Below are 27,696 nucleotides of genomic sequence, written 5' to 3'. Positions count from 1 at the left end.
CTTTATGTGCAACTAATAACAATTGCATTTGTCTATCTTATAAGCAGGACCCAATATATAAATAGGGAGGTAGAAGGAATTTCCTTTCATTTCTATGATGATGTTTGGGCATTCAAATCTTTATAAGGAAACAAACACAAATGTGCCTGAACTATCAAAGAAGTCTTATTCAAAAGCTTCTTTATTCAAGGTAACCTCTTGAAGACTGGCTTTCTTCATCTATGATAGCACATACTTCACAGGGCAATTGTGAGGATCAGTGTTGATGAGGTACGTGGAGCACTTAATAAAGAATCTACCTTATAAGAAGTGCTCATTATTAGTACAGTTCTGCATTATAATATTATAGTCTATTGGTTAAACTATACACTTCTTAAAGTCTTTATTCTTAGTGGTTCTCAAACTTTTTGGTTTCAATACTCCTTTACACTCCTAAAAATTATTGAAGACCTTGAAGAACTTCTGTTTATGTTTGATATATACAAGTAAATATCTGTCTTATACATTAAAACTGAGAAAATCCTAGAACCCAAGTATACACAAGCACCTATTCCAGAGTCAGAGTGATGATGTCATCATATGTAATGTAGCCTCTGGAAAACTCCTCTACAGCTTGTGGAGATACGGGAGGCAAAAGACAAATAATGTCTCAGTTATATTAAAAAAAAAAAAAAAAAGTTTTGACCTCCAGGCATCTCCAGACGAACCTTTGAGAACTGAAATAATGGCTTGGCCTTCAGTAGTCAGTAGAGAAACCTTTATTATTGCACACAGACAGGGTAACAATTTATAGGGAAAGCTTTACTATCCTTTGAATTCAGTCCACGAGATGAGAAAACAGAGGATCAGAGAGGTTAAGTAAAACTGTGACCCTTCAGTTACTAACAACCATATAACCCTTCTAAGAACACAGGTTAACTATGCGCTCTTATTAGCGGTTATAGCAAATACAGCCGTCAATAAGTGACAATGCCATACAATTACCTCTTCTTCCTGTTCTTGATCTGACTCTGATTCCTTGCCGCCCCAAGATGCCATGCAAGATGGAAAAAAGAGAGCAGGAAGAGTAGAAAGTTTTTAGAAGAAAAGATTAAATACACTGCCAACAAACATCAACAGGCAAGCATACCCTCAGCATACTCTTGTTTTTTTCTTACTAACAGTTTATAGAAGACAGGCAAAAAATTTAAAAAAGGATTGATTCTGTAGATCCAAGAGGCAAAAGAACCAAAATTGTAAGTATACTAATATATTAGACAAAAGAACTAAAATTACAAATATACTCATTTCAGATCCTAGAGGCTACTAGCCGCCTTAAAGTTTGATATTTAATGGATTTGATGCATATGTCTAGAGAAATGGGGATGATATATCCCAGTCATTACAGATACTAGCTGAAAATGTTAAAGGCCACAAATAAGCATATGGTAAAAATATTTTGAATACACAGGTAATATTTAGGAGTTCTATTATAATAAAGAGCTACTAAATTCTAAAGTTTACGTGAAGTGTATACAATGTTTGGCATTGTTTTATTTTGAGTTACTAACTGGAAAGCTGTCCTGGACCATCATGGCATTAATGATATGTCTCAACTTAGAAATACAGTGTAATAATAAAATAAATGCCTTCTTTTACAGCACACTGAAAGTTTACTAAAATCAGAGACAAAGCTCATTCATCTTTATATGTCACTCAGTTAGACTGCCCACAGCAGTATATATTTTGTTGTGCTTCTTATTTGGCATTCTGCTTCAGTGACACACAAATCTACAAACCCCAAAGTACATTTTCCATCACTGGAGTGAAATTAGATTATGCTCATTTGGGTGGATATACCTATCGCTGTATTCCAATTACTGGAATAACACGTATGCTTACATATACAGATAATATTTCACTTTTATCATATAATGAGAATTTGCAATGTTAAACATGATGCTATGAGCTTTTCTCTGTGTCTGATCTCTATTTAGAAGAATAATTGGTTAAGAAAAATATACCATGGTGGGTAAAAAGAAGTGTCGAAAATGCTTTGTTTTGTGGAGTCAAGATCTAGGGTTTTAAATATATTTCTACATCTCCTCCAGGTCTTACCTGCCATTACTCATCCCCCTCCCCAACCTCTAGTACACACACTGACAACTCTGCAGCCCCCTACAGACCGCCATGGATGGTGGGGGGAAACTTTCCATTGAAAAGATGTTGGTTAAAAATTTTTTAAGTAATAAAAATTAAGTTATCCCCAACATTTAATTCATTCAGTTGTCGTCTTCAACTTGATCAGAGTAAGGCAGGAATTCTGTAATGGTGAGCTGTCTGAATAGAAAGTAATACCTGGTAAGGAGACTTTGGGTCAGGAATTGATGAACTGTGCCTTTTCAACAATGTTTCAAATCTACCCCTTGTCACATGGGAGTATTTTCTATACTAATCATGCTAAAATCGTTGAAAAATTAGTTTGATACCCCCAAAACATTATAAGTTATAAAATGAATAGGAATTTGTTTTAGCAATTAGATAAAATCTCATGAGGTTGCTCTGAATTTAATAATAAATAATCCACCTGTGAATTGGCAGTGAACAGAAGTTAATGAACTCATAATACTTTGCTGGGGCCAAATGGACTAGTATCATCCCAGAAGGGCACATAAAAACAACAGTGAAGACAAAGCCAATTTATTTTTAAAAATGAGTCCAAAAAGTTAAATCTTAAATTCAAATTTTCTTTCCTATCCAATATGTATTGATAGAAAAGTTTCCATCAGAGTGAATTTAATGCAAAATAAAGGAGAGCTACCTTTTTTCCTTACTTAAATGGAAAATCATAAATCTGACAGGCAATCAAAAATGACTGCTATATGTGCTTGCATTCAGTGCTTTTGCTTTTATTTATTTTAAAGGGTTTGAAAATTAAATCCTACAGAGACTGAACCGCACTCCAACAGATTTGACAATACCTTTGTATAAATGGGCAGGGTGATGTTTAAGTTGCAAATAGCTTGATGCACCAGGCCTCTTGTGGATTTTGGCTCTTTCATAAATGATAGTCGCCCGCAAGGTTCCTGAGTCGTGTCACGTACCTTGAACAAGAAAGGCATACATACTTCATCCACCTATAATGTGTACTATTTTAATTAGATGATACTCAAGAGAATGAGGAAAAAATAAATTCATTTGATAATGCTAAGGATTTAGAGGTGTTCCTTTCTCTGTTTCTATATTCATTTAGAATGACTTTTTAAAAATCATTCAGCTTTTAAAAAATTGTGGTAAAAGACATGTACCATAAAATTTACCATTTCCATTTTTACGCTTACCATTTTTAAGTGTCCAATTTAGCGGCATTAAGCACATTCAGAAACGTGCATTCATCAAATCCCTACTATGCAGAATTTGTCATCATCCCAAACACAAACTCTGTACCCATTAAATGATAGCTCCCCATTTCTTCTCTTCCGCCACCCTAGGTCACCTCTATTCTACTTTGTCTCTGTAAATTTGCCTCTCCCAGGTACCCTGAATAGATAGAGTTATACATTGTTTGTTTCTTTTGAGTCCAGGTTATTTTACTTAGCGTAATATTTTCAAACTTCAACCACATTGCAACATATATCAGAATTTCATTCTTTAAAAGAATTGTGTCAAAATATACATAACATAAAACTTATCATTTCCACCATTTTTACATGCACAGTTCAGCAATAAGTACATTCACACTGTTGTACAACCATCACTACCGTTCATCTTCGGATCGTCTTCACGTTCACAAACTGAAACTCTGTTTCCAGTAAACACGAACTTTCCATTCCTCCCTCCCCTCATCTCCTAGCAACCACAGTTCTATTTGCTGACTCTAGGCATTTGACCTCTCTAGGTACCTCTTATAAGTGGAAACAGAGTATCTGTCCTTTGTGTCTGGCTAATTTCACTTAGCATATGCCTTCCAGGTTCATCCATGTTACAGCCTGTATCAAAATGTCATTCCTTTATTAAGGCTGAATAATATTCCATTGTACGTATATTCCATTTTTTATCCATTCACCTGTCAATGGATACTTGGGATGTTTCCACCTTTTGGCTACTGTTGAATAATGCTCTTATGAACACTGGGATACAAGTAACTGCTTGAGTCCCTGCTCTCAGTTCTTTTGGGTATATACCTAGAAATGGAATTGCTGGATCATAGGCTAATCTAGGTTTAAATTTTTGAGGAATCATCATACTGTTTTCTACAGTGGCTGCATCCATTTTGTATTCCCACCAGCAATGATCGGCGTCCCAATTTCTCCACGTCCTTGCCAACATGTGTTAGCTATTTCATTATTTATATATTTATTTTTTAACAGCTGCCACCCTAATGGGTACAAAGTATCTCATTGTGATTTGAATCTGAATTTCCTTAAACTGTTGAGCATCTTTTCATATGCTTATTGGCCACCAGTCTGCCTTCTTTGGAGAAATGTCTGAGTTCTTTGCTCATTTCTGTATTTGGTTGTTTATAGAATGACTTTTGTGGGGCGCCTGGGTGGCTCAGTCGTTAAGCATCTGCCTTCAGCTCAGGTCATGATCTCAGTGCCCTGGGATGGAGCCCGGCATCGGGCTCCCTGCTCAGCGGGAAGCCTGCTTCTCCCTCTCCCACTCCCCCCTGCTTGTGTTCCCTTGCTCGCTGTGTCTCTCTCTGTCAAATAAATAAAATCCTAAAAAAAAAAAGAATGACTTTTGCACATCAACAATATCAAGTATTAGCTTAATTATACAGCCATTTGTGTTAAATGGACCCATTACCCCTCAGCAGTTACAGTTTAATGTGGTGATCTCTAAGAACCTATCTTTAATCAGATAAAACAATCAAACCAGAAATGGCACAACAAAGGACTCAGAGATCTTGGGAAAGCTTAACAGACTTCAAAAACTTAAGAGAGGTTTACTGACATACGCTTGAAAAATCATAAGGGATTAAAATGAGTCATTGCTGACAAACTGGGAATTAGTAGTCTGAAGTCGGTGTAGTGAAAACTGTTGGAGACCAGCTTCTATCTTGTGAGGATTGAGCATTAGGACTTCTAGATTAGTGAAATACACTGTGAGAAGAAAAAAAAATGAGTGCCTGGAGAAATAGAGCACAGAATTATTACTTCCTTTTCATTTCATGAATCTCGCCATCACACATTTTTGTCCCTTTTTAGAATTGGAATCTGGAATGAAATGTGTATATATCGCTGCCAAATTCCTAACTTGAATATTCTTAAACAGAGACAACAAATTCACAGTATACTTAAGTATATCTCCATAAATGTTTGTTGGATGAATTTATGAAAATATACGCAGTTCACAGCTCTATCTGGGATAATCTCTCACTAGATTGAGATCCTGGGTCCCTTGAGAGCTTTTATTATAAAAAGTTGTCAGAGCTCTTTTGGTCTCCACATTAATGAAATTCATAAATTTTTAAAATGTAAGCATAAATATTTAAAAGAAATGATAGTAAAGAAAAAAGAGAGAGAGACTTGTAAAACTTGGGGAAAAAAGTAACCAGTTTTTCTAATTAATGAATTGGCTATTTGTCCTAATTCTCAGCCTTAACCATAGTCTATAAGTTATAAAATGAAGGTTGAATTTGAACTTCAAAAATATTTTTAAAACAGTTTTATGGGACTTTAAAATTTCAGACATGGTTTTAAAAAATTACTGTAATGACTGAAAAGCAAACATTATCTCCTACTAAAGGAAATCAAATCCTTACTTGATCTTAAGCAAAATGCATTACAAAAGCCCATGTCTTATTACCTTGACAAAGAGAGGAAGTCGGTTTTCTTTGAAGGCAAAAAAACTGAAGATATGATGTTGGCCACTCTTTGTTAATGGCACCAGGTTGCCAAAACAATCAACATAGATGGGTTTTCCTTCTAGTACCTGGTAAAAACAGAGAAAAATAACACAGAATATAATAGCTATAATTATTACTTGTTATTTACATAAAAAGTTGTGGTACTACTTGGAACATCAAAATTCTTAAAATATACATACATAATCTTTACATTGCTGACTGACATTTTGTCTTATCTGTGACAAAGCATGAGCTAATACTCCCTCTTCTTACTGGTACGAGCATCTTCAAATGCACGGTGGCATTTAATGTTAATGTTTTAATTCTAACACTGTTTCATGTTACCACCACCCCCACCCCCCCGGGCCACCAAAAAAACCCAGTATCTCTTTAAGTCCTAAATTTAAATTTTTGATTGGGCAATTTTTGACATCGTAATGAGTCAGGTTACTTGACTTTAATATCCAAAGACCCACAGATAGAAAATTCTGAAATAAAAATAAGTAATGCAGAAAAGCCCTGGATATGGTACATTCACATTTACACAAAGGATATACTTCCCGACTATTTCCTTTAGTATTAAAAATAATAAACAAGGAAAAATAACGATATCTAAACTGTTACAGTCACTTACATACTTTACCAATAACTCATAATTTTTCTCAAGATAATTTTAAGAGAGTCCTTTTACCACCTCACATACACTGAGACTATCCCTATATCCAAACTGGCAAAAATGGCAGACTTTGGACCTTGACCTACTAACTGATCAAAATGTGGACTGTTCTTTTTCTTTTTTAATGGCTCTATTTATTAAATACTATCTTAAATATAATCTACTAGAAAGGGTATAAACAACAGGTTAACATAAATTGTTTTTGTAAATAACAGTACCTCTACATCCCTGCTTCTGGCCACCTCAGCAAAGTTTTCTTGTTGTTCTAGGGTCTTATCCACTTTATCATCAGTCATGCAGAAACATCTCAACCTGGCTTCAATGGGGTCGTGTGATTTGGCAAACACAACAAATTTGGCCATATATGGTACACAGATAATTTCTCTATACACTTGTGATGCAAAGGTAACAGATTCCTGAATTTGTCGACAATCTATCAGCCAGAACCTACAAAATGGAATAAGATCAGTTATCTGAAATTTAAAGTATACCAGTTGAATTAAAAAACAACAGTCCCTTCACTATGGTCAAAATAGTCATTAAATGTCTCTTGGAAAAAGGGAGAGAAGGAGATGAGAGAAACTAAAGGAAAGAGAAAGAAAGTGAAAGGAGGAAAGATAAAAGGATAGACGGGAAGGAAGAAGGGAATGTGGGGAAAACAGAACGATTCGGTGTTTAAGATCAACTACCAGATGCTGTATTTGTAATTTTCTTCCTTGAAGACTCTTCTGAGTATTGAGTCTTCTGAACTACATCTCAGTGCTTTAGAATCTTCTAGCATGTAAGCTCAGTATTGGATATTATGACAAGTATCTTACTGAATGAGAGTTTCTATTTTCCTTGATTCCCTCTCCTCTGTTTCATTTCCTGAAATCCTTTTCAATAAAATCTACTCAGCTTTTCTTCATCATTCTTTTCCAACAACCTCTCCAGTCACCAAGGGGAAATAATACCATTTTAAAAAAATTGCTTTTGCTCCAGAACTTCTAAATATTGAATATATCCCTAGAAGAAATCATTGGATTTGTGACCAATTTATGAGTTCTAGTCTCAGCTGAGTCTGTGACATTGCCTGGCAACTTTTTCCTCAGATATCATGGTATTCAGTATAGTAACTTTGCTAAACCTTTATGACACTCCCTGAGCTCCCTCCTCACCTGAGGCCTTAAGAAAGATAACTTCACTGAGAAAGTAGAGGCCACCATGGACATTTTTTCAATTTGCTATGTATACATTTTCAAAGGTTGGTTCACATCCTCTTGCTCTGAAACCTTTCCCCACCAATGATCACCTACCCTCCTTCTCTTGACTCATTTCCCATAATCTTTCAACATTCCTGAGATTGCCCTACTGTCTTAGCCTCTCTTTTCTTTAAGTTCTTGATCCATCTCACTTTTTTTATTGGCTTTTGGTAAAATATATACAAAGTTTACTATTTTAACCACTTTTAAGTATAAAATTCATTGGCATTAAGTACACTTACAATACCATCTTTTTGGTCTATCCCACAAGGCCTTCCATAACAATGCACAATCCTGCATTACTTCTGAATTACAGACTAAATGGATCACTGTTGCTCTCCCCCAGTACCCTTCTGCATTCTATCTTGGCATCTTGGCTCATGTTACCTCTCTCTTCCACTTTTATTCTGCCTAGAAGGTTCCTACATGTCTCTTAAGTCACCTCTTCTCAAACATCCTCTCTATTCCGATGCAAATACCCTCCACTGAATTCTTTAATACCTCTGGGGGTACCTCTCATTCAAAACTTGCCATTGTCTTGCATTAGAGTATAGATGCCTGAGTGGCAGATCACACTGGCTCACAGAGCCCAGAGACTCAGTAGCTGAGCCTGAGCGGCTGAAAGGACAAACATGTGCCACCACACCCAGGTATTGCCCCATACCATTACTGAAGTATTTATGAATTTCTACTTTTTCTTTTCCCCTTGAATAGAAATTTAAGTTTTAACCACTCTCGACTTTAGTTTTCTCATTTGTAAAATGGCCACAATACCTCCTGTTCTATTTAAGTCACACAGTTGTTGTAGTAATCAAAGTAAATGGGACATGCTTAGCAATCCATTAATCCCAGTGCAAATGGGAACTAATGGTAATCAACTGAGTTAGTGTGTGCATGACATAAAACTAGATAGCTTCAGCTTTTAAAAGATGTGTGATATGTAATTGGGTAATACGTGGGTAATATGCACATGTGTTAGAATGCATAAGAGTCACTGAAACCTTGAAACCATTTAAGCAAGTCATGGTGAGCTTTGTGTTTTTATTATTCTGTTGGAAAAAGTAGTTCAGGCTATTTTTTGACAGCAGGAAATTTATCTTTCCTAAGACCTTTGGGACTGGAAAAATCAGTGATGGCTGCTTAAACCAGAGTCAGGGTCACAATCCCTTCTTTTTCTTAGATTTTAATCTGACTGGTTGTCCTTTATTGTCTCATCACTATTACATTTGCTGGCAAGTCCAGTTTAAAATATGAAAGTAAATGTAGATGATGTTTAAAAGCAAACCAAAAAGATTCACTTTTAAAGAACATAAGAAACAAAACAGAAGACAATGAGGAGGGGCAATATCATAGTGGGCTTTTCTGGGCTGCATAACCATACCTGGCAGACACATTGGTTGTAAAGGAAACACATTCATTGACAAATGTTAATGGCGTAGTTCCTGTAATATCTTCCCATTGTGCAGGAGTGGTTCCACCTGAAATAATATGATTGTTTAAAAAAATCAGGCAAAACTCCAGACTCTGAATTGTAAAATAAAGTCTTTGTGGTTCTGGCTGTGTTCACCCATATCACCCCATCCACCCCTCAGAATGACATATTGGAAACAGCATGTCTAAAAACCACATGCTAAAAAATGACACACTGAAAACAAACAGCAGACACTACCTTTCAAGGAACTTAATTTAAAGGGAGGGTCTTTGAATAAATAACTGCCTCAAATTACCTACTAAGTGTCCTAGTCTCTGACTTTCTTTTTTATATGTTTCAAGTCTCTATTTAAATTCTAGATAGTTAAGGGTGCCTGGGTGGCTCAGTTGGTTAAGCGACTGCCTTCGGCTCAGGTCATGATCCTGGAGTCCCGGGATCGAGTCCCGCATTGGGCTCCCTGCTCAGCGGGGAGTCTGCTTCTCCCTTGGACCCTCCCCCCTCTCATGCTCTCTCTCTCTTTCTCATTCTCTCTCTCAAATAAATAAATAAATAAATCTTTTAAAAAATAAATTCTAGATAGTTAACATATACTGTAGTATTAGTTTCAGGTGTAGAATTTAGTGATTCATCCTTACATACAACACCCAGTGCTCATCATAAGTTCCCTAATACCCATCATCCACCTACCCATCCCCCACCCACCTCCCCTCCAGCAACTCTCAGTTTGTTCTCTATTGTTAAGATCTGACTGATACTCTGAAGCTTTTATTGTAATTGCTAGGCTTTGAAGATCATTTTAAATTAAAATGCTGATGAGTTTAAAAGCTACTTTGATCAACCAAGGAGCTGAATACTTTGTTAAAATAACAAAAATCCAAATAATCTTTTGTTCCTGAACTTCATATTTTCTGGAAATATTTTTAAGAAATAAAATTTCCTCTCAATTTGCAGTTCAAGGCTGGCAAAAAAAAAATGCTTGGAAAATATTAAGAGCTCAGTAATACTGCAAGGTGAGGGAATGAGTGCTGAAGGATGGCCTCTGTGCACAGAAAGATCACCATGGAGACTGATAATTGACTTTCATTCTACTGGGAAATTACGTTGGCATAGATTAGGATAAAAGAGTCTTAAAGCATTGTAGGAGGAATATATGTTTGAGATGAGGAAAAATTGTGACTCTAAAATTCCTTAAAGAAGGAAATGAGTTATCAAAGAAAGTTCATGGAAACTTATTCTAGCAGGCCTCTAAAATAGGAATTCTTAGCAGAACCATATAACACAGCAAAACACAAAAATCCGAAACTCTGGTTAACATGTTTGTTTTTTTTTTAATTAACAAATAAATTTAAGGAATTGTTTAGTGCAAACCTATCAGAAGATCTATGGCTGGAATAACTAGATTAGATGGTGTCTAGGCCCAGGCGGTATCTTCATTTGATCATCTACAAAGGCAGGTGTGCCACAGACATTTTTCAGTCTTCCTTCTCTTGCTCCCATGCCATTATGTTGCACATTATAAAAGGTAAATCGTATACCCACAGAAAAAAAGTATGGGAATGACACCCAGGAATGCTGGTAACAATCAGAAATGGGTAATTGGGAAAGCGACCATAAGTGAAGTGTTAAGATTTCCTTTTATACTCATTGTAGTCTGTGTATTTTAAATTTTTGTCATATTATTAAACTTATGGGATAAGGTGTCAATGGTCTGCTATCATAAGTACAGGAAAAAAACACTAATAAGAAGGGAGAATTAGAGAACAAAATAAGGGTGAACATTACTTTCAATTTGGAGGAGAAAGGAAAAAAATTCTAACAATACCTAAACAACCAGGGATGGTGATTATTCCTATCGACAACAGTATATTTACTGAATGCCAACACCATGCAGTTATTGTGAAATAGGGAAATTATTAGTCCAATGATGTAGTCCTAACACAGGTTATTTGTGTGGATTTTTTCCTCTCACCATTTGTGGTGGTATGATTGAGCAGAAAAAACCAACGTTCTGGGAATGTCTTTCTGGAGTATGGTAGTTGTCTGAAAGCTATTACAACTTCTAATTGAAAAGACCAAAATTCAGTTAATCATTAAAAACCTTTACTTTGTTTTTCCAAAGTTAGTTCAACAGATCAATGATAAAGACAAACCAATTCCTAGACAGATGTTTGAACTACTGGGTATAATTATTCAAGATGCTATTTATTTTTCATATAAGATGAAGTCTTATATGAAAAATATAAAATAAAGTCTTCAATGAAGGCTTAAAACTTGGGCTTTGAGGTATGTAAATTTGGGTTTGAATTCCAACTCTGCCAAATATTTATGGTATGATTTCAGGCAAGTTATAGAACTTCGCTCAGCCTTGGCTTCCTTTTCAGTAAACAGGGTTAACACTTCCTCATAGGGTCACTATAAAGACAGAAATGATAATACATATAAAGTGTCTAATAGTTTGGCATACAAGCTATATTTGATAAATATTAATTTCGTTTCACCTTTCATTTGCCTAATTAAGTAAGATGCTTTTCTTGAATTAATGCATATAACCTCACAGGTATCTGATGACGAAGGTAATTTAATATTTACAATGATCTATGTTTCTCCTTTCAGAACTTTCTACTAACATAGTCATATGGGACTCACCTGTTATGCTGCATAGTAATCTTAAGGTTGGTGCATCTCCCCCAAAACCATTCAACATGACATCACTTGAAGCTTTGGGGACAGGAATGGTCATGGTAATTGGTTTGTGGAATTTTCTTCTTCTAGGTTCCAAAGTGACTATAGGGCTGAAGGTAGCTTTGTTGCCTAGAATCTTCTTAACCAGCTCACTGTGCATAGGTTGAGCCTTTTCAAAGAAAAAAATAGTAAGATAAACAATATATCTATATTTATGTCAAATTTCTTACTCAATGCATTGCTTTTTAGCTCATAAATCAGTTTGGTGACTTCAAATATGGCAATTATAAGTTTAGTACTAAGCCCTCATATAAAACTTTTGGAGACCTACAATCTCCAAGGGCAGCTCTTACTCACCTGGGGATAATTTGACACAATAACCATGTATTTCCCACGTGAAAAGCTGATTTGGAATCACTAGAGTAAAAATCCATGTTAGGTTAACTTGTATCCAACATGGGCATACCTGTAGGCCCACACGGATCCTCTTGGTTAGCGCCCCCTCTGGAAAGACGGCCTGCACCTGGGGCACCACGGTGCTGCTCAGCACGCCTCCCTCTGGGCCAATCAGGTTGCTGTCCTGTTTGATGCGAGACACCACTGCAAAGTACTGTGGGAAGTCACGGGTGATGATGCGGCAGATTCGCTTCTTTTCTAGGTCTTCCGGGCTATCCAGCACTGAGACAAGAAATGACCCATCTTCATACAGCAAAGATTTCCTTCCAAAAGCATTCTAGCAAACTCCATGGCAGAGATAATAGTAAACAAGTGTGGAAGCAAAACACCCCCCCTTTTTTTTTAAATAGTAGGAAAATTTCAAAAGCAAGACTCCCAATCCTAACAACACCAGAAAAAAAAAAAATTGCAGTCTTTCAAGACCTATCAGCATTTAGTCTGCATGTTTTATTTCTCCGTGCAAACTAGGTCTTTCCAGGGCACTGTGAAAGGAAAGCATCCAGTTCCAGAAGCCGGAGTGCAGGGCTGGCCGCCTTTATAAATGAGGGGCTTTGAGGGCAAACCCGGAATGGAAGCGAACCTATCCTATTCTTGGTTCACGTGAGGTACAGGAAATGGCTTCTGGACCTCTTTTCTTCGCAAATTTCAAAGTTAGCTCAACAACCAGTTATTGCGGTTTTAAGAAGAAATATGGCCCTTTCAGTTCTCAGGGCAATAGTGCAGGAATAAAATCTGTCCTGTAAAGGTAAGGTTTGTCTTTGTGTGTTTATTCTAGTGACATGGTTGTCTCTGAAAGAGTCAGATACTAAAAAAAAAAAAAAACAACAACAAAAACCAGTGATTATAAATTCAGGGTTTGAGTATTTCCCTGAAACCATTAACTGACCAACCATATCATCTACTGTCAGGAAGATAGGATAAGGGGCTCTTTGTAAATCGCATTAGTGTAGATATGCAGGGCAACACGAAAATCAGACTGGCTTAAAAGGCAGAAAATCTGCACTAAGGTGATCACTGAATTTTGAGGGATCACGGAAAGTTGTTTATTTTTGGAAATCATTTGCAATCCATTCTAGAGGCAGGAACAGCAACTATATTTTTCTTGACAATTGAATATAACTAGAGAGCAAAAGCCAGAAGTCCCAGGATCTGATCATGCACAACTGAAAACTGATGCACTGGCAAACACTAGCACATACTTAGAAAAGAATGCATTTCCAAGCATAGAGAACATAAAAATGCAAAAATCCGATTCTTTATTTTAAAACAGGCTTTATACACAGAGAGTTATACAAGTACTCGCCAAGGACAAGATGCCAGTGTTTGTGGCAGTGTTAATGACAGGTAAATATCTCAGAAGACAGTATCCTAAACCTAAATGCAGGCAAAAGAAATGGCTCCAAGAAGCGGAAGCAGATAAATATTGCAGGGAACAAGCTTTATCAGGAAGAATCCTGTTCTTTTTATCTTGCTTGGAAAATACTGACCTATGCATCTAGAGGGCATAATTTCTTTTTCCATCTACCCCTTGGATAGGGTAAGCCTGGCCTCTATTCTTACTCCACCTCAGCAGGATGCAGAAAGAAATACTAAAGCCGCTGCTGTCCGGCTACACTTACTATCCGCAAGCCACGCCCGAAGCTTCTGGCAGTAGTCTGCAAGGTTGGGAAACATAAGTAGCCACACCACTGTGTGTCCAGTTCTGTACAAAATTTGGTATGCTCTTGGCACTTAGGCAAAGAACTTGCCCTATTTGTGTAGTTACTTAAAGTGGAACCATGGGGTGCCTGGGTGGCTCAGTCGTTAAGCGTCTGCCTTTGGCGCAGGTCATGATCCCAGGGTCCTGGGATCGAGTCCCGCATCGGGCTCCCTGCTCAGCAGGAAGCCTGCTTCTCCCACTGTCTCTGCCCCTCCTCACTGCTTGTTCATTCTCTCTCTCTCTCAAATAAATAAAATCTTAAAAAAAATAAAGTGGAACCCATCTCCTGGTATTAGGACTGGGACTTCGTTTTTATGCAGCCTAAGGAGGCCAGAGGATGAGTCAATTCCCTCCAGTCACACTGAGATATTTCAACCTATGGCTAGATGGCCCAAGCTGGATTTGGGATTTACAGACATCAAAGCCCCAACGAAAAAAATAAATTCCTTAACTCTATGTGTAGGAGAGTGTATAAAATTCTACCCCAGCTAATGCCTTGTTTGAATTATATACAGACATTTGAGTGAACTTAATTTTCCTATCTCCTTAATAGAAAGTTTAAACAGGAGATCATATTATCCTCTAATGCAGTAAAATAACACAAGGACCACACATACTCAAGCCCACCTCCCCTCCCTGCCCCACACACATAGACACACCCGTAGGTCATAAGAAACAAGTAGATCATTTTGGGTGCCTGGGTGGCTTAGTTGGTTAAGCGACTGCCTTCGGCTCAGGTCATGATTCTGGAGTCCCAGGATCAAGTCCCGCATGGGGCTCCCTGCTCAGCGGGGAGTCTGCTTCTCCCTCTGACCATCTCATGCTTTCTCTCTCTCTCATTCTCTCTCTCAAATAAATAAAATCTTTAACAAAAAGAAATAGATCATTTTAATGCTTCCACTTTAGAATTCTTTCAAAACCCTTAATATGAAGTACCTTCATCCATGCCATTAAGGATTTCATTCAACTCGTCTTCAGTGTATTCACAGTAATGCTCTTTCCAGCTGTCCCCGTTCTCACTGCGCAGGACCACCAGTTCCCGCTCCTTTCCTCGAAGGGCAGCAAAATGAGGGATCTCCACAATCACGGGCCTGACACGGTAAGGCAGAACATTCAGTGTGGACGAGATCTAACCAACAGCAAGACAAGCACCTTGACTCTGTCTGTTGCAAAGTGACCTGGAAATTGTTCTCTTTCCCGGGACAGTGGCATAGCGGGCTGTCCTCCGGAGCCCATCGGCTAGCATATGGTCACACAGGAGCACTCCACCTTGGGGGGCATCAATCCTTAAGGGACATGCTGCTACCTTAAGCCAAATAATGTTTCCCTGGGAGTGCATGTGGCATTCTGGAACTTCTCCTTTGATCAATGTAAGTATAACACATTTAACCAAAAGAAATGTGCATGCATATTCATGATGTGTGCCAATCTCCTAAAACATTTTCTACAAGGTGCAAATGACAAAATGGGTTGAGAAGGAAAATGGCTCATATGTTGCGTAACTGGATGTGTTGTAAACAAAAAGATGTCAGAAAAGTTAACTACTCAGGAACTAAAGAGACATGCACTCATGGTTTTTTGCGTATTTTTTTTTCATTCAAGGGAACAATAGGCATGTGGACACAGCATGGCCCTAACTGAGCAGTACCTCAGCAGACAGCCCAATTGTGTCCCATGCCTATTAGACTCAGGATCCAGAACATGCACTGCCCTGACAATTTCAGGTCGCATTCACTTTCAAAATTTATGGAGGCTTTTGATTTTTTTCAGTCCAGGTTGCTTTGATACAGACTTCAAATCTATCATAACAACATCATAATAACTAGCACGTAGTACAACTAGGCAGATCTCATGCTTTAAACGAAAATGAAGGTCACAGCACTTTAAGGGAAAAGATATAAAAAACGTCACTCAAAAATAAAAAGTCACATACCACAAGGGTCAGAAATGGTCCACTAAAGATAGGTTATACAGAATTTAAATCATAGGGAGGGACATGTCATGGGCACAATGACAAAAAGAGAAATCATATTGCAGAAGGAGGAGAAGAATGGGGGCCAGCAGCCATCAATTTGTTTTAAGTCACTCCTACCCAAGGAATTTGGTTCCAGGAGGCCCCAGCTGAAGGATGCGGCTGACCAAACTTTCTCCCTCATTAAGTGGGGGAGGGGCCGTTGGCAGGTGAAGTTTACTGAGTACATCCAAAGCAGCAGTGAAAGAAAGAACATAAGTAAGCTTCAGGTATTGTTTTCCACAGAACCCCGGCTGATCAACAGGGTGAAGTGTGGTTTCACACTGCATTTGGTTCTGCCCCCTCCATTGGTCACAAAGAGCAAGGAACTGAGACCCAGAGTGTACAATGGAGGTGCGTGGAAGGAGACACTTAGGTGTTGGATCTATCCCTACTTACGTTCACTGCCAGGGCACGAGCCAAAAAAATAAACAAGAAAAATACGCTCCACAGGAAAGACAAAGCTGTTGGGAATATAATAAAAACTCTGACTACAGAGAGGGCAGATGTTTTCATGAATATTCCTCAACAGATGTGGAGTTTCTTAAAAAGCCTAAAACTACCTGAGCATAAAGGAGGGAAAGGGGCCTGGTACAGAAGATGAAAGGGATCGTTGGGCAATTTATTCCAACCATACTGGCATTTCTGACACAACCCAGAACTTCACAGGCTCCTTCTAAATCTCTGGCCATTTAGGAGGACATGGGAGATGGCTTCTATAATTGGAGAATTTCAGACACCCCTTTTCAGGTGTGAACATAATTTGCAGCAACCTGTTAATCATTTGCTCCAAATTACAAGGCTTTAGAACGTTTCCCCAAGTTCTAAAGCAAATCCTCTCCCCCAAACAACACTGGCAAAGAGTTCATGATAAATAGGACTTCCTCCCAATTTTTGAGCACAGAGACTTGATATAACAAGACTTAAATACAATTGATTTGTTTCAAAATATTTTGAAACTTGCCCCCCTCCAAAACTTCATCCTTTTGTCAGTTTGCAGCGGCAGCTAGTCATTTCTTGGCATATTGAGACATCACTTCATATATAACAGCCGTACAAGCAGAAGAAGGAAGAAATGCTAACCTCCGCTCAAAATTGCTAAAATGAGCATGGCAGAAGTTAGTCTTGGTTTTGTCGTCTCAATGAAAACTACAACTAAAGAGACTACCGGTGTAATTTTAAGACTCAAGATAGCAATTTTGATAACAGAAACGACAAGTCACATGGAGTAAATTTTTGGATATCCTACAAAGACAACACTGCTTTCCAAAGATAATCATTCTGTTTCATAACTACATCGGACTTCAAATTTAGGTTTGGAATAGAGTAGTGTTTTTTCTTTATGCTGTTACCATGTGAGTCTCAGGATAAAAAAAAAAAAAAATACCTACCATTGGCTAAAACACAACCATTCACATTGGGAGCCTAGCAGCTATCGTCATATCCAAAGAGAAGGAATCCTAATCCGCCTGAATGTTGAACTCATTCATGCCTTAAAATAAGAGGCATGTGATTGGAGTCAAGCACTGAGGTGCTACTTCCACTTTTTAAATAATTTCACGGGCCAATCTTCTTTCATGACGTTATCGACGTACCTTTCTTCATTCCATCCTAGGGATTTCATGTAGAGGACACAAGCTCATCGGTGACTAAGTGGGAGGTTTATCAGAAACCCTTACCCAAGGAACTGAGCACCAGAAGGTCCGACTTCGATCAGGCGACTGGCCAGGCCTTCTCCTTCCACCATTGGAGGCATTGTTGCCAGTCTATGGCGTTTGACCAGACGGCAGGTGACTCGAGTTGGGGCCGTACATTTCCGAGGTGGAATAATGATACGGAGCCCATTGTGTCTGCATCCTCGCATAGCGCCACCTCGAGCATCCACCATAAAACTAACCAGGAAACTAAAAATTAAAATAGAAGATCAGCTGCGTCTTGTAATACTGGAAGCAGATAAACAAGCTTTGTCAAGTTAACTTTTTCTCATACTGCTTTGTTCTTTTTAATTTATTTGCATGGGGGCAAAATATTTGTCCTTAAAAGTTATTTCACTTTATGCCAATGCCTTTATTTCTGTTTTTGTCATTGTTTTAGTTCTTGCATTATTTTGATCTGTAACTAAAGAATTTGGCTGGTTTTTGTTGACAACGGTGATATTAAATACAAACTGTAAATTAAAAATCTGTCCAATTGACTTAGAAAATGGAATGAAATTATATGATGAACACTGATGAGTCTTCTTTCGTTATAAATGCAAAGACTTCTGCTTCTGTCTGGGTGTGTCCTGAAAAATCCACATGCTGAAATAATGTCAGGATAGAGAGAAAAGAACAAATTGCAGTTTTTCTAAGTTAATCCAATCTGACTTTTCAAAATTACATCTTGTCCAACCCATTTTAATATAATTCTATGACTTAAAATAAAAAGATTCATATGCCTTCTCCCAAGATCAAACATATGTACATGCATCCTGCTCCAACATCATCTTACCCAGAATGCAGGTTTTTAACTTACTGCATTCTAAAGGAGAAGGAGAAGCAAAAAATTAAATGTTTTGGATAGAATCAATTTACTGGTTGACATGTACTTTTTCAGTTCCTAAGTAGGAAGCTCTCTGCCATACTGGTCTAACTGAAGCAAAGATGGGGTGGGCAGGAAATAAGATTATAAATCCCCTCCACTCTGTGTTTTGAAGTGAGAAACCCTAGGCTCATGCTGATGGAAGAGATCTGTGCCTCATGATTTTCCCCAGATTATAGTAAACTGCATGTGGAAAATCATAGCTAAAAATTTAGAAATGTAAAGGCTATTATTTTGCTCTTTTACTAAGTTAATTGTTCATGCATAAAAGAACTATAATCCAAGTGACTGTTTTAAGTGTACCAAGAGAAAGGATTAGTTTTAAACTTTCACGTTATTTCCTGCATGATGGTCTTAATGGATCCTGATACAGTTTAGCTCGACTTCTTGTCACTCTGATAGTCCTAATGCTCATTTAAGTCTTGAAGGCACTCACTTCCACAAGGAGCGAAAATTAAACCAGGCAATCCAAGTGCTGTACACAGATACACAAAGACACAAACAGTGTGTACAGCCTTATACAGATTACATTACTGTCTTTCCCAGTTTTCATCGCATTTGCAAGATTTTATATACCAAAACAAAAAGGAAAACAACATACAGGTGTATCATGGATCTACTTCTAGCTTAACCAGCACAAGAACTACATCAGATTAACCACGTCTAGATATTGCATCCATGACAACATTTAAAACATGTGAAAGGTATTTTATCCAAGCAAGTTATAGGAAACACAATACATTGATGTTATTTTTAGACAAGTGATGAAAAATATGTTAGCATCTTCTTCATAGCAGAACACTGAACTCGTTAAGCATGCTATTAAACAGAAATCCTGTTGCTAGTAACAAAAATGGATGCGGAGGAGCTGGAGTGCCTGTCTGAAGCCCAGCATGCAGAATGAGACCACAAGAAGATCTGTCACCGTCCTTCCCCCATGTAGGAGCCAGCCTAGAACTACCATTCACACCCAGCCCTCCAAGTTTTTAGTAGAGGGCAAAAACTGGGGAGTATAATCAATCGTTCAATACTCAAGAATGGATGTTTCTGGTCTTTTTTAAAAAAACAATGAAAAAAGGTTGGCTGCTTTTCTTATTACTAGTCCAAGTATGAATTCTTAAAAAAAATCTTTTCTATTTGTTTTTTAAAATGTAGTATCGCTCGGGGCGCCTGGGTGGCTCAGTTGGTTAAGCGACTGCCTTCGGCTCAGGTCATGATCCTGGAGTCCCAGGATTGAGTCCCGCATCGGGCTCCCTGCTCAGCAGGGAGTCTGCTTCTCCCTCTGACCCTCTTCCCTCTCGTGCTGTCTCTCTCTCATTCTCTGTCAAATAAATAAATAAAATCTTAAAAAAAATCTTTAAAAAAATAAATAAAATGTAGTATCGCTCAAAAGAATGGGAAAAAACATAACACTTCTAGATGAATACAAAAGTTTCTTCTCCATTTTATTTTTATTTGACCATGATATTAATGTCAATTTTTATAAAAACTAGGGGCAAAGTTACTAAGTTTCTACCAGTGCTACTCTAGATGCATTGCAGTATTTCTGACTTTCCCTAATTGTTTTTTCATCTTTTGATTACCATCACCACTGATGAACAGAACAGGGACTCCAACTCATAAGAAATTATTATAATACATGTACTCGATTTTACCAGTCTTTCTACCTTTTGAAGGCATTTAGGGAACATTCACACTTATGTTACATGCTATTGTGTTTCCACTATATTTACTCCAGTGATGACTTATGGCCTATATGATGTCCCCAACTAGAAAAACATGGAGAATGTCTTCTAGGGGTGCATCTTCTAAAAAGGTGAGTGACAGACAGTAGCTACGTTCTTAGCTGTAACAATGTTTCAATAACTACACATTTGATTACTTTCTCTGATTTTGTGTCATTGACTGTTCCTTTTGAAATCCTCTTTTGTTCTCACCATAATTTCCATTTCCATGCCTGAGAAGCATGCAATATTTGTTACCTTCCTATTGGTGGGCGCCCTGCATGGAACTGAGGACACTGAAAGTGAAAACATAATTGCTCCTGCCAAGCAGTACACAGTCTAAGCCCCAGGTTTCACATGATGGTTTTACTTATTACTCAGAATCACTTCATTTCCTGGTGAATCATAAGTGAATTATAACCACAAATGGGAGCCACGTAAATACCATACTGGCAGTGACTTTGTTCTTCCTATGTTCCCCCAGTGCCTAGCACAATGTACATGGAACACATAGTAGGTAGTCAAAAAATAATTGTTGAATAAGTGAATGAATGGAAGAATGAGAAGAGCAAGTTGTAAGAAGTAGTATATATTTATATCTAATAAAGAGAAAAGGCAGCAAAATTGAAGGTAATTTGATTGTTTGGTCTCTGGACATCCAATCCAGTCAGAACTCATTCAAATTACTAGACTCTGATATTTCAGCTCATAAAATAGCAAAATAGTTGGGAAGACTATACTCAATGTTAAATATTCCTCTACAGGTCTTTTCCTGCTCCCAAATAAGAGACCTGATATGTTTATTTCCCCCTGATAGATGATTAGTAGAAAATGGGAGCAACCAAAAATCAAGAGTTCAAATATAACAGAAGAAACAATTTTATCAGGAGTGAAAATTTCATGAAGAAAGATCAAAGATGGGAAAATAAAAAAAAAAAAAAAGAACTTAAAGACTGAATCTGCAAGTGGATATATTTAACTCTAAGTGTCTCGGCATCCTATAGAACTGGAAAGTAATACTTAAATACTGCACCTAACCACAGCACATTGGGAAAAGTAAGGTGCCAATATGCATAATTCAGAGAAAAGAAAAATTACATATCCAAGGAAAACAAGCCTTTGTGTCTTTCTCAGCTAACTAAAGGGACTAAGAGACTAACAAAAGTGACAAGTTCTGGTGAGGGAATTGTCTTTAGCCAGAGAAGAAGGGAGAGCGGAGTGAGGGGAAGGGAGAGGGAGAGGAGGAAGAGGGAGTGAGAGTGAGTCAGAGGCAGGAGAGTTGAGAGCAAAGAAAAAGAGAAAGAGGTCAAGAGAGAAACAGAAAGGTTATAAGAACTGAATATTGTCAAAAATGATAAAAATGTTCATAAATTCAGCAAGAAAATACTCTACAGAAATCAGACTCAAATAATGTAATTGCAGAACAACAAAAAAGCTGAATATGCAGAATTGTACAGTAAAATAATTCTTTGTTTCAAATAAGAAGGACTAAGAGAAATAATGATTCAAGTCCTGATGAAAAGTCTTTTAGATAAAACATGCTAGTTTATAGTTTCCCAATAGTTTATAATATACAACTGGGTAAGCACTTGAACACTTTTATTAAAAATACCAGAATATCAGAAGGTCTCACTATTTGGATAGGTGGCAGAATTAGTAAAGTTATTCTGCGATGTATAAAAAACAGACTGTAAGAGACCATTTACTTTTTTGTACCACAGGAAAAAGTGAAAGGCTGGAAACTATGAGTCATGAGATGAATCAGCTCACATACTAGAGATCATTAAGTAAATATGATTTTCTCATATTTTCAGGAGATTAAAACTGGGACAAGATAAACCTGCAAATATTTGGAGATAAAAGGAATTAAAGTAAAAACATGTAATTAAATATGTACAGGGGAGATGATATATGTATGGACTGAAGCTCAGCTCTGCTGCTTGTGAGCTTGAAGACTGAAGCCTAGTCTGTCGATGAGGCAGAATCGTAATATTACCACTGAGGTTGCAGTGAGAATTAAACCATGTGTGGGTGAAGCATCTAGAATTCAATAAATGCTTGTTCCCATCATTTTCCTTTCCCTACACCCAGATGATTTTATGTATTTTGAATGTCTTAAAAATTATAGTGCAATACAACACCTAAAAAAGAGAGAAACTAACTTTTATTGGATATCTAAAATGAACCGGGAACTTTGCTAAAGCAGTTTAATGTGATGGTGGAGTTTTTATTAGTTTATGAACTTCACTATTTAAATAAGCTATAAAGGTACTATTATCACAGAGCACAAAATGCAGCAAGTACCATGCTCTTTCCTGGATGCCATCTAACATTAAATTGATCTCTGTCCTGAATTATTGCTGTAACCTCAAGCAAGTCACTTCCTGTCTTCAAGTTTTAGTTTTCTCATCCACTAAATAAACTCTACAGCGATCTGGTGTTAAAATTCTATGTGCCATTTCCTGTTAACTAAGCGTAGGAAACCCACTGAAATGTTTCATGACTGTCAGATGCTCTGTAAGAATTTTTAGTTGGAAAATAAACTGCTTTTACTCCAAGAAAGATATATTATTTTTGCTGTATGGCTAAAACAGTCAACAAACAGTTTTGGAGAAAATGTGGACACACGTTGCACTCAACACTGACTGATGACTGTACAGACAAAAGTTATCACAGACTATACTCAGCTTTAATTGCATATCTTACTCTCCAAATGAAATTCAGCAATCATGCAAAATAGAAATTCTTATTGAAGTTTTCTAAATTGTGAGAATACAATGTTATCACAATTTAAAAAGAATAAACAGCAAAAGCAGTCCACCATTATTATGCAGAGGATTTGCCTGCAAATACACAATTTGATTAGCTAAACAGGTACATGCTTCAGAGGAGGCAGCAGAAAACAATGATTCTGGTCTTTTGAGGACCATGTCCTCCACCCCAAAAGTTACTAATCCTCAGGTTTATTTTTAATTCATCCAGGACCATGAGGTGGGGACAGGGAGGAGATTACAGCATTCAGAGTTAGTTACTGGGTGAAAATAGGAAAAAAAAAAAAGTCTTCAGGGTGCTTCAGTGATCCACATATACATAGCAAGAGGGCCTTAAATTAAATCTGACTTCTGGGTTTATGTAAGAAAACAACATCATGAGCTCTTTCTCCTCTGTAATTCCCTTAGTTCCTTCCTTGTCCTCCGAATTCCACAGACTGAAAAACTGATGGGAAATCGCTTTGAAAAAAACTAGCTCTAATTTGTTAAAATCAATTATTTATCACTCACTGTGTTCAAGTATAGAAACATAATATTTAGTGTGTGTTTCAGAAAAAGTAAAAGGAGGGATACAAAATTTCCAAAATTGGAAAATAAAAATTGTCTTATCTGTAGACAATCTGTAGTATCATGGTACATGACTGTATAATAAAAATATTAGCATCAGCAGTCTGATAAGAACCTTTAAAAATAACCTTACTGAAATAATAAAGAACAGATATTTTTAGAACACTGACTAGCATCATCCTATAGCACAATTTCCAAAATATCAAAAGGTTGCACTTAAAGCAGTACTAGAAAGGAAATGCACTATTAATAAACTTTCAGCCTTTGGGTCACCTAGAATATGGCTTAAAAAAAAAAAACCCTGCTAAGTGACACTTAAAATCATAACCTTTAATATAACTTTAAAATAGCTCACCCAATTTGCATAATTGCCAGAAATGACATTCTTCAGCTCTATGTAGCACTTTTTCTCACAAAAGAAATGAAGACGTGGAGACCCATGGCCAAAATAGGCTTTCACAGTAGGTCTACAGTAATTTTGGTGCAACCCCTGCCTGATTTCCAAAGAAATTTTAAAAAGTACCCACTTTCTTTCCACCATAGAGAAAGGGAATTCAGCAATGGCCACAATTTGGAGAATATAAATCTCTCTCTCTCTCTCTCTCTCTCTCTCTGGCTAGGTATCTTCACACTAAAGCATCCTGAGATGGGGTATATGCAGAAGGAGATGGTGAAAGGGGCAGAGGGGGAGGCCACATGGTCAGAGAAGGAATTATGCAGAAGTTCACCTGCTGTTGTCACGATCAAGACATGGAGAGGAGCGGCTGCAACAGAATAGATACTTTAGCACAGAGAAGGAATGGATAAAGTGAAATATAAAGAAGGAAATCAGAAGTGACTTTCAACTGAAATATATTACTTATACACCAATACAGTATTCATCGAAAAAAAGATGGAAATACAAATGAGATATAGCTCTATGCAAATGCGGAGAGGAGAGCAAGGTATGGGGGTTCACAGTGACTCCCAGTTGAGAGAACTGGGGATAGGATAAAAATCACTGGATTTGGATTTGTAGCCTTATTCAACACTGGCTGGGGGAGGGATGCAAAACATCAAGGTTCTTATAATGAACGTCACAGAGTCTTCGATTTGATGGACATAGTTGGTCTCCAAACTTTTCACTCATACTTTTTTTTAATACCTTCAAAATAATGGTAATGCCCTTTTGGGCTTCTACCAAAGAAATGCAAACAGAAGAGGCACAATTTAAAGATTGGCTTCAATGACAAAGAGTAGCATCAACTCTAAGGTAGAGCAGATAATTACCTACTAGTAGGTAACAAAAAACTATGCAAACAGAGTGCTTTTCTCAAGACTTTCATTCCCTGCTTTGTGGTCCGTTGTCCTCACTGGTCATTTTGTCCAAGCCCACTTCACAATCCTTTCATTCCTCTTCTACTTATGTCTACTCTTCTGTGAAACCCTCTGTAAGTTTTCATATGATTCCCTTGTGTTTTCAACACCTGACAATATACAAAAGGATACATGCTGAATGGACCAGAAATCCAACCTTACAAAACAATTGTTTTGCCACTTAGAAAATAATTTTCTTCATCCAAAGGAATTTATCTTTCTGTACCTTAAAAAAAACTAGGGTGTTTGAAATACATAAACAACTAGATTAACTGATCTAGGTATTTGATAAATATTATTACTGTCAAATGAGAAACAGTCTTGACTTCCTTGAGTTTCTAAGATCAACTTCCACTATTTGAGCTAATTGCCTGCACAGGTTTTTTTTTTTAACTGATTTTATTTTTTAGAGTAGCTTTAGGTTGACAGCAAAATTGTCAACATGTTTTTATGAAAAATAAGTCCTTTAACAGATCACTTTCTTATGGACTTCTAGTAGCATAACATCATGAAGTGGCATTTAATTGCTGGCATTTGGCTGGCACTAAGGAACTATAAAAATAATACCATTGAAATAATACCATTTAAAATGAATCACAAAACTATTACTAGAAACTGTGCCTTTCATTTGTTAATTCATTATGCACTTCTGAAATGGAGAAGAATTATAAAATTCAAAATCTTGCCCAAGCTTATGTTGGTATGATCATGACTGGGATGCTAGAAATGACTACTGATTAGACTGTGAATCAGTAACACAATCCAAAGAACAAAAACAAAAATATTACTGTAAGACTTTCTTTTGCCAGATATTGGCTGTATATAGTGGGCAGAACAGATTTTTTTTTTAAGCACTGATAACCTACTCTCTTGTAGTCATCCACTTTAGTCAATGGAAAAATAAAATTACTAATACTGCCTATTGGTAGAAGCTGTGTCTTCTATTACTCTCAAATCCCTTTATGGAATCAAATAGAATATTATACCCAAATTAGTGGCATGTACATAAAAAAGCTGACTCTGTTATCTCCTTTGTCTAAAAATCATTTATTTCTTACATTTTGGGCAGATTTTGAAGTGGCTTAAGAATTCTCTCAATTAATTAAAGAAAAACTTAGTTCCTTAAAAAATACATAAAAACTACTACACGGGTGCCTCATGTATAATGAACAAGTTGAAAAAAAGAAATCATTATTAGATGATATTATGAAAATTATTCACATACTTTAATACCATGGTAGCTTTCAAATACCATGACACTCAAAATCATTGTGTTTTCAGTGTAAGTATTCATCCCATTAGAGTCATCTGTTGCATTGTGTTCATTCAAATGCTAGACACCTCACTAGATGACAGATTACCTGATAAAAATAACAAGTCAAACATTACCATTATGAATTGCACTATAGTAGTATTGTCATTTAGAGGATTCAGAATACATTCTGCTTAACTGATTTGGAATTGGTGAAGGATTTGGAAGATGTATATGAGGGTTATATAAATACCAATGGCTATAATCTATTGAGTGCTTATTCTTTCTAGGCAAAATGCTAATTATGTAAGAAGCATTTAATCCATAAAGCTCCCCTATGGGGTCCATAATATAACATTCATCTTACAGACAGTGTCACATACTGAGTGTCAGGGTCGGGAGCTGAATTCTGACTGGTCTGACTCCAAAGCACACTCTTAACCACCATGTTATCTCTCTTCCACAGATTATCTTTCAACGACAGAGAGGTGTGTTTCTTAAAGGTAAGGGCTAGATCTTACTTATCTATTTTCCTTACTGCCTGGCATAAAGTTTGGTACTTTGTAGAATTCAACAATGTGTGAAGAACAAACAAGTGAATGGAAGAGATTTAAAAAAAAAAAAAAAGCATTTGAGAGAACTAGGTATATGTTAATTACCTAGATCTCCCCAATAATCAAAGCTTTATCAGGCAAAGTTGCTCCTTTCTTACGGTGTATACATAAAACACACATATTTGGACTACTGGTGCTTGTAGAAAATGCCCATGCTCAGGCGGCAACAACAGAGATTCAGATGTAATTGGTTTGAGTTGGGGCCTGGGTATATTTTTTAAAGCTCTGAGGTGATTCTAATATACAGCCAGAGTTGAAAATTACTTACAATGAATGATCATGTTTGAAGTTCATAGAAAATTTGGTTTATTGCAGAACAAGAGCTTAAAGACCCTTATCTTAACAAGTTAACTTTTAACTGCTAGATGATCCCGCTTCATCATAAGTTATCAACTAGAATGCATATATCTATGCATATATCTTGTTTTATACAACTGATATGTATATTGATGTCCTTTAACTGAGTATTTTATTGCCCTTCAGCAGTTAAAAGACTTTAAGAAATCTTCTTTAAAGTAAATTATTTATTTTGAAAACTGAAGTATTATGATTAACACTTTGACTCTTGCAAATTCGGCTACTGATAGTAATCACATTTTGCCTAAAATAATCTTGTCACTTTGTAGGCTGGATATAGACTTCAAATATTTTATTATGGTTTCTAGATTTTATTATCCCCTGATACTGTAGGTCCAATCCTCCTTTCCTCCCTAGCACTGTTGAGAAATTTAGTAGCAGAATGTAATGTTATGCTCTTAGAATAATGTACAGATGTCAGATTTTAATTATCTCATTTTATACCTAA

The 27,696-nt window shown here is 36.9% G+C and overlaps 1 protein-coding gene across 39 annotated transcripts in view; it reads right to left on the bottom strand.

The window, feature by feature from the left end:
* Positions 1 to 27,696, bottom strand: part of ANK2 (ankyrin 2) — a 317,165-nt gene that overhangs the window by 32,060 nt on the left and 257,409 nt on the right. For 14 of the 39 annotated variants that reach the window (XM_027597295.2, XM_027597312.2, XM_027597302.2 and 11 more), the window contains 10 exons: positions 17,707 to 17,931; positions 16,109 to 16,207; positions 14,953 to 15,107; positions 12,328 to 12,539; positions 11,826 to 12,030; positions 9,129 to 9,225; positions 6,725 to 6,953; positions 5,791 to 5,916; positions 2,961 to 3,083; positions 985 to 1,017 (listed from right to left, as the gene is read on the bottom strand). In XM_027597295.2, coding sequence (XP_027453096.2) covers positions 985 to 1,017; positions 2,961 to 3,083; positions 5,791 to 5,916; positions 6,725 to 6,953; positions 9,129 to 9,225; positions 11,826 to 12,030; positions 12,328 to 12,539; positions 14,953 to 15,107; positions 16,109 to 16,207; positions 17,707 to 17,931 — 1,504 coding nt within the window. Of the gene's footprint in view, positions 1 to 984; positions 1,018 to 2,960; positions 3,084 to 5,790; positions 5,917 to 6,724; positions 6,954 to 9,128; positions 9,226 to 11,825; positions 12,031 to 12,327; positions 12,540 to 14,952; positions 15,108 to 16,108; positions 16,208 to 17,706; positions 17,932 to 24,397; positions 24,434 to 27,696 lie in introns of all 39 variants that reach the window. The other 25 variants (XM_027597324.2, XM_027597315.2, XM_027597323.2 and 22 more) reach the window with 4 other exon arrangements.

Source organism: Zalophus californianus, chromosome 2, assembly GCF_009762305.2.
Source record: "Zalophus californianus isolate mZalCal1 chromosome 2, mZalCal1.pri.v2, whole genome shotgun sequence".
Taxonomy (NCBI): domain Eukaryota; kingdom Metazoa; phylum Chordata; class Mammalia; order Carnivora; family Otariidae; genus Zalophus; species Zalophus californianus.
This window is presented reverse-complemented; position numbering and strand designations above follow the sequence as displayed.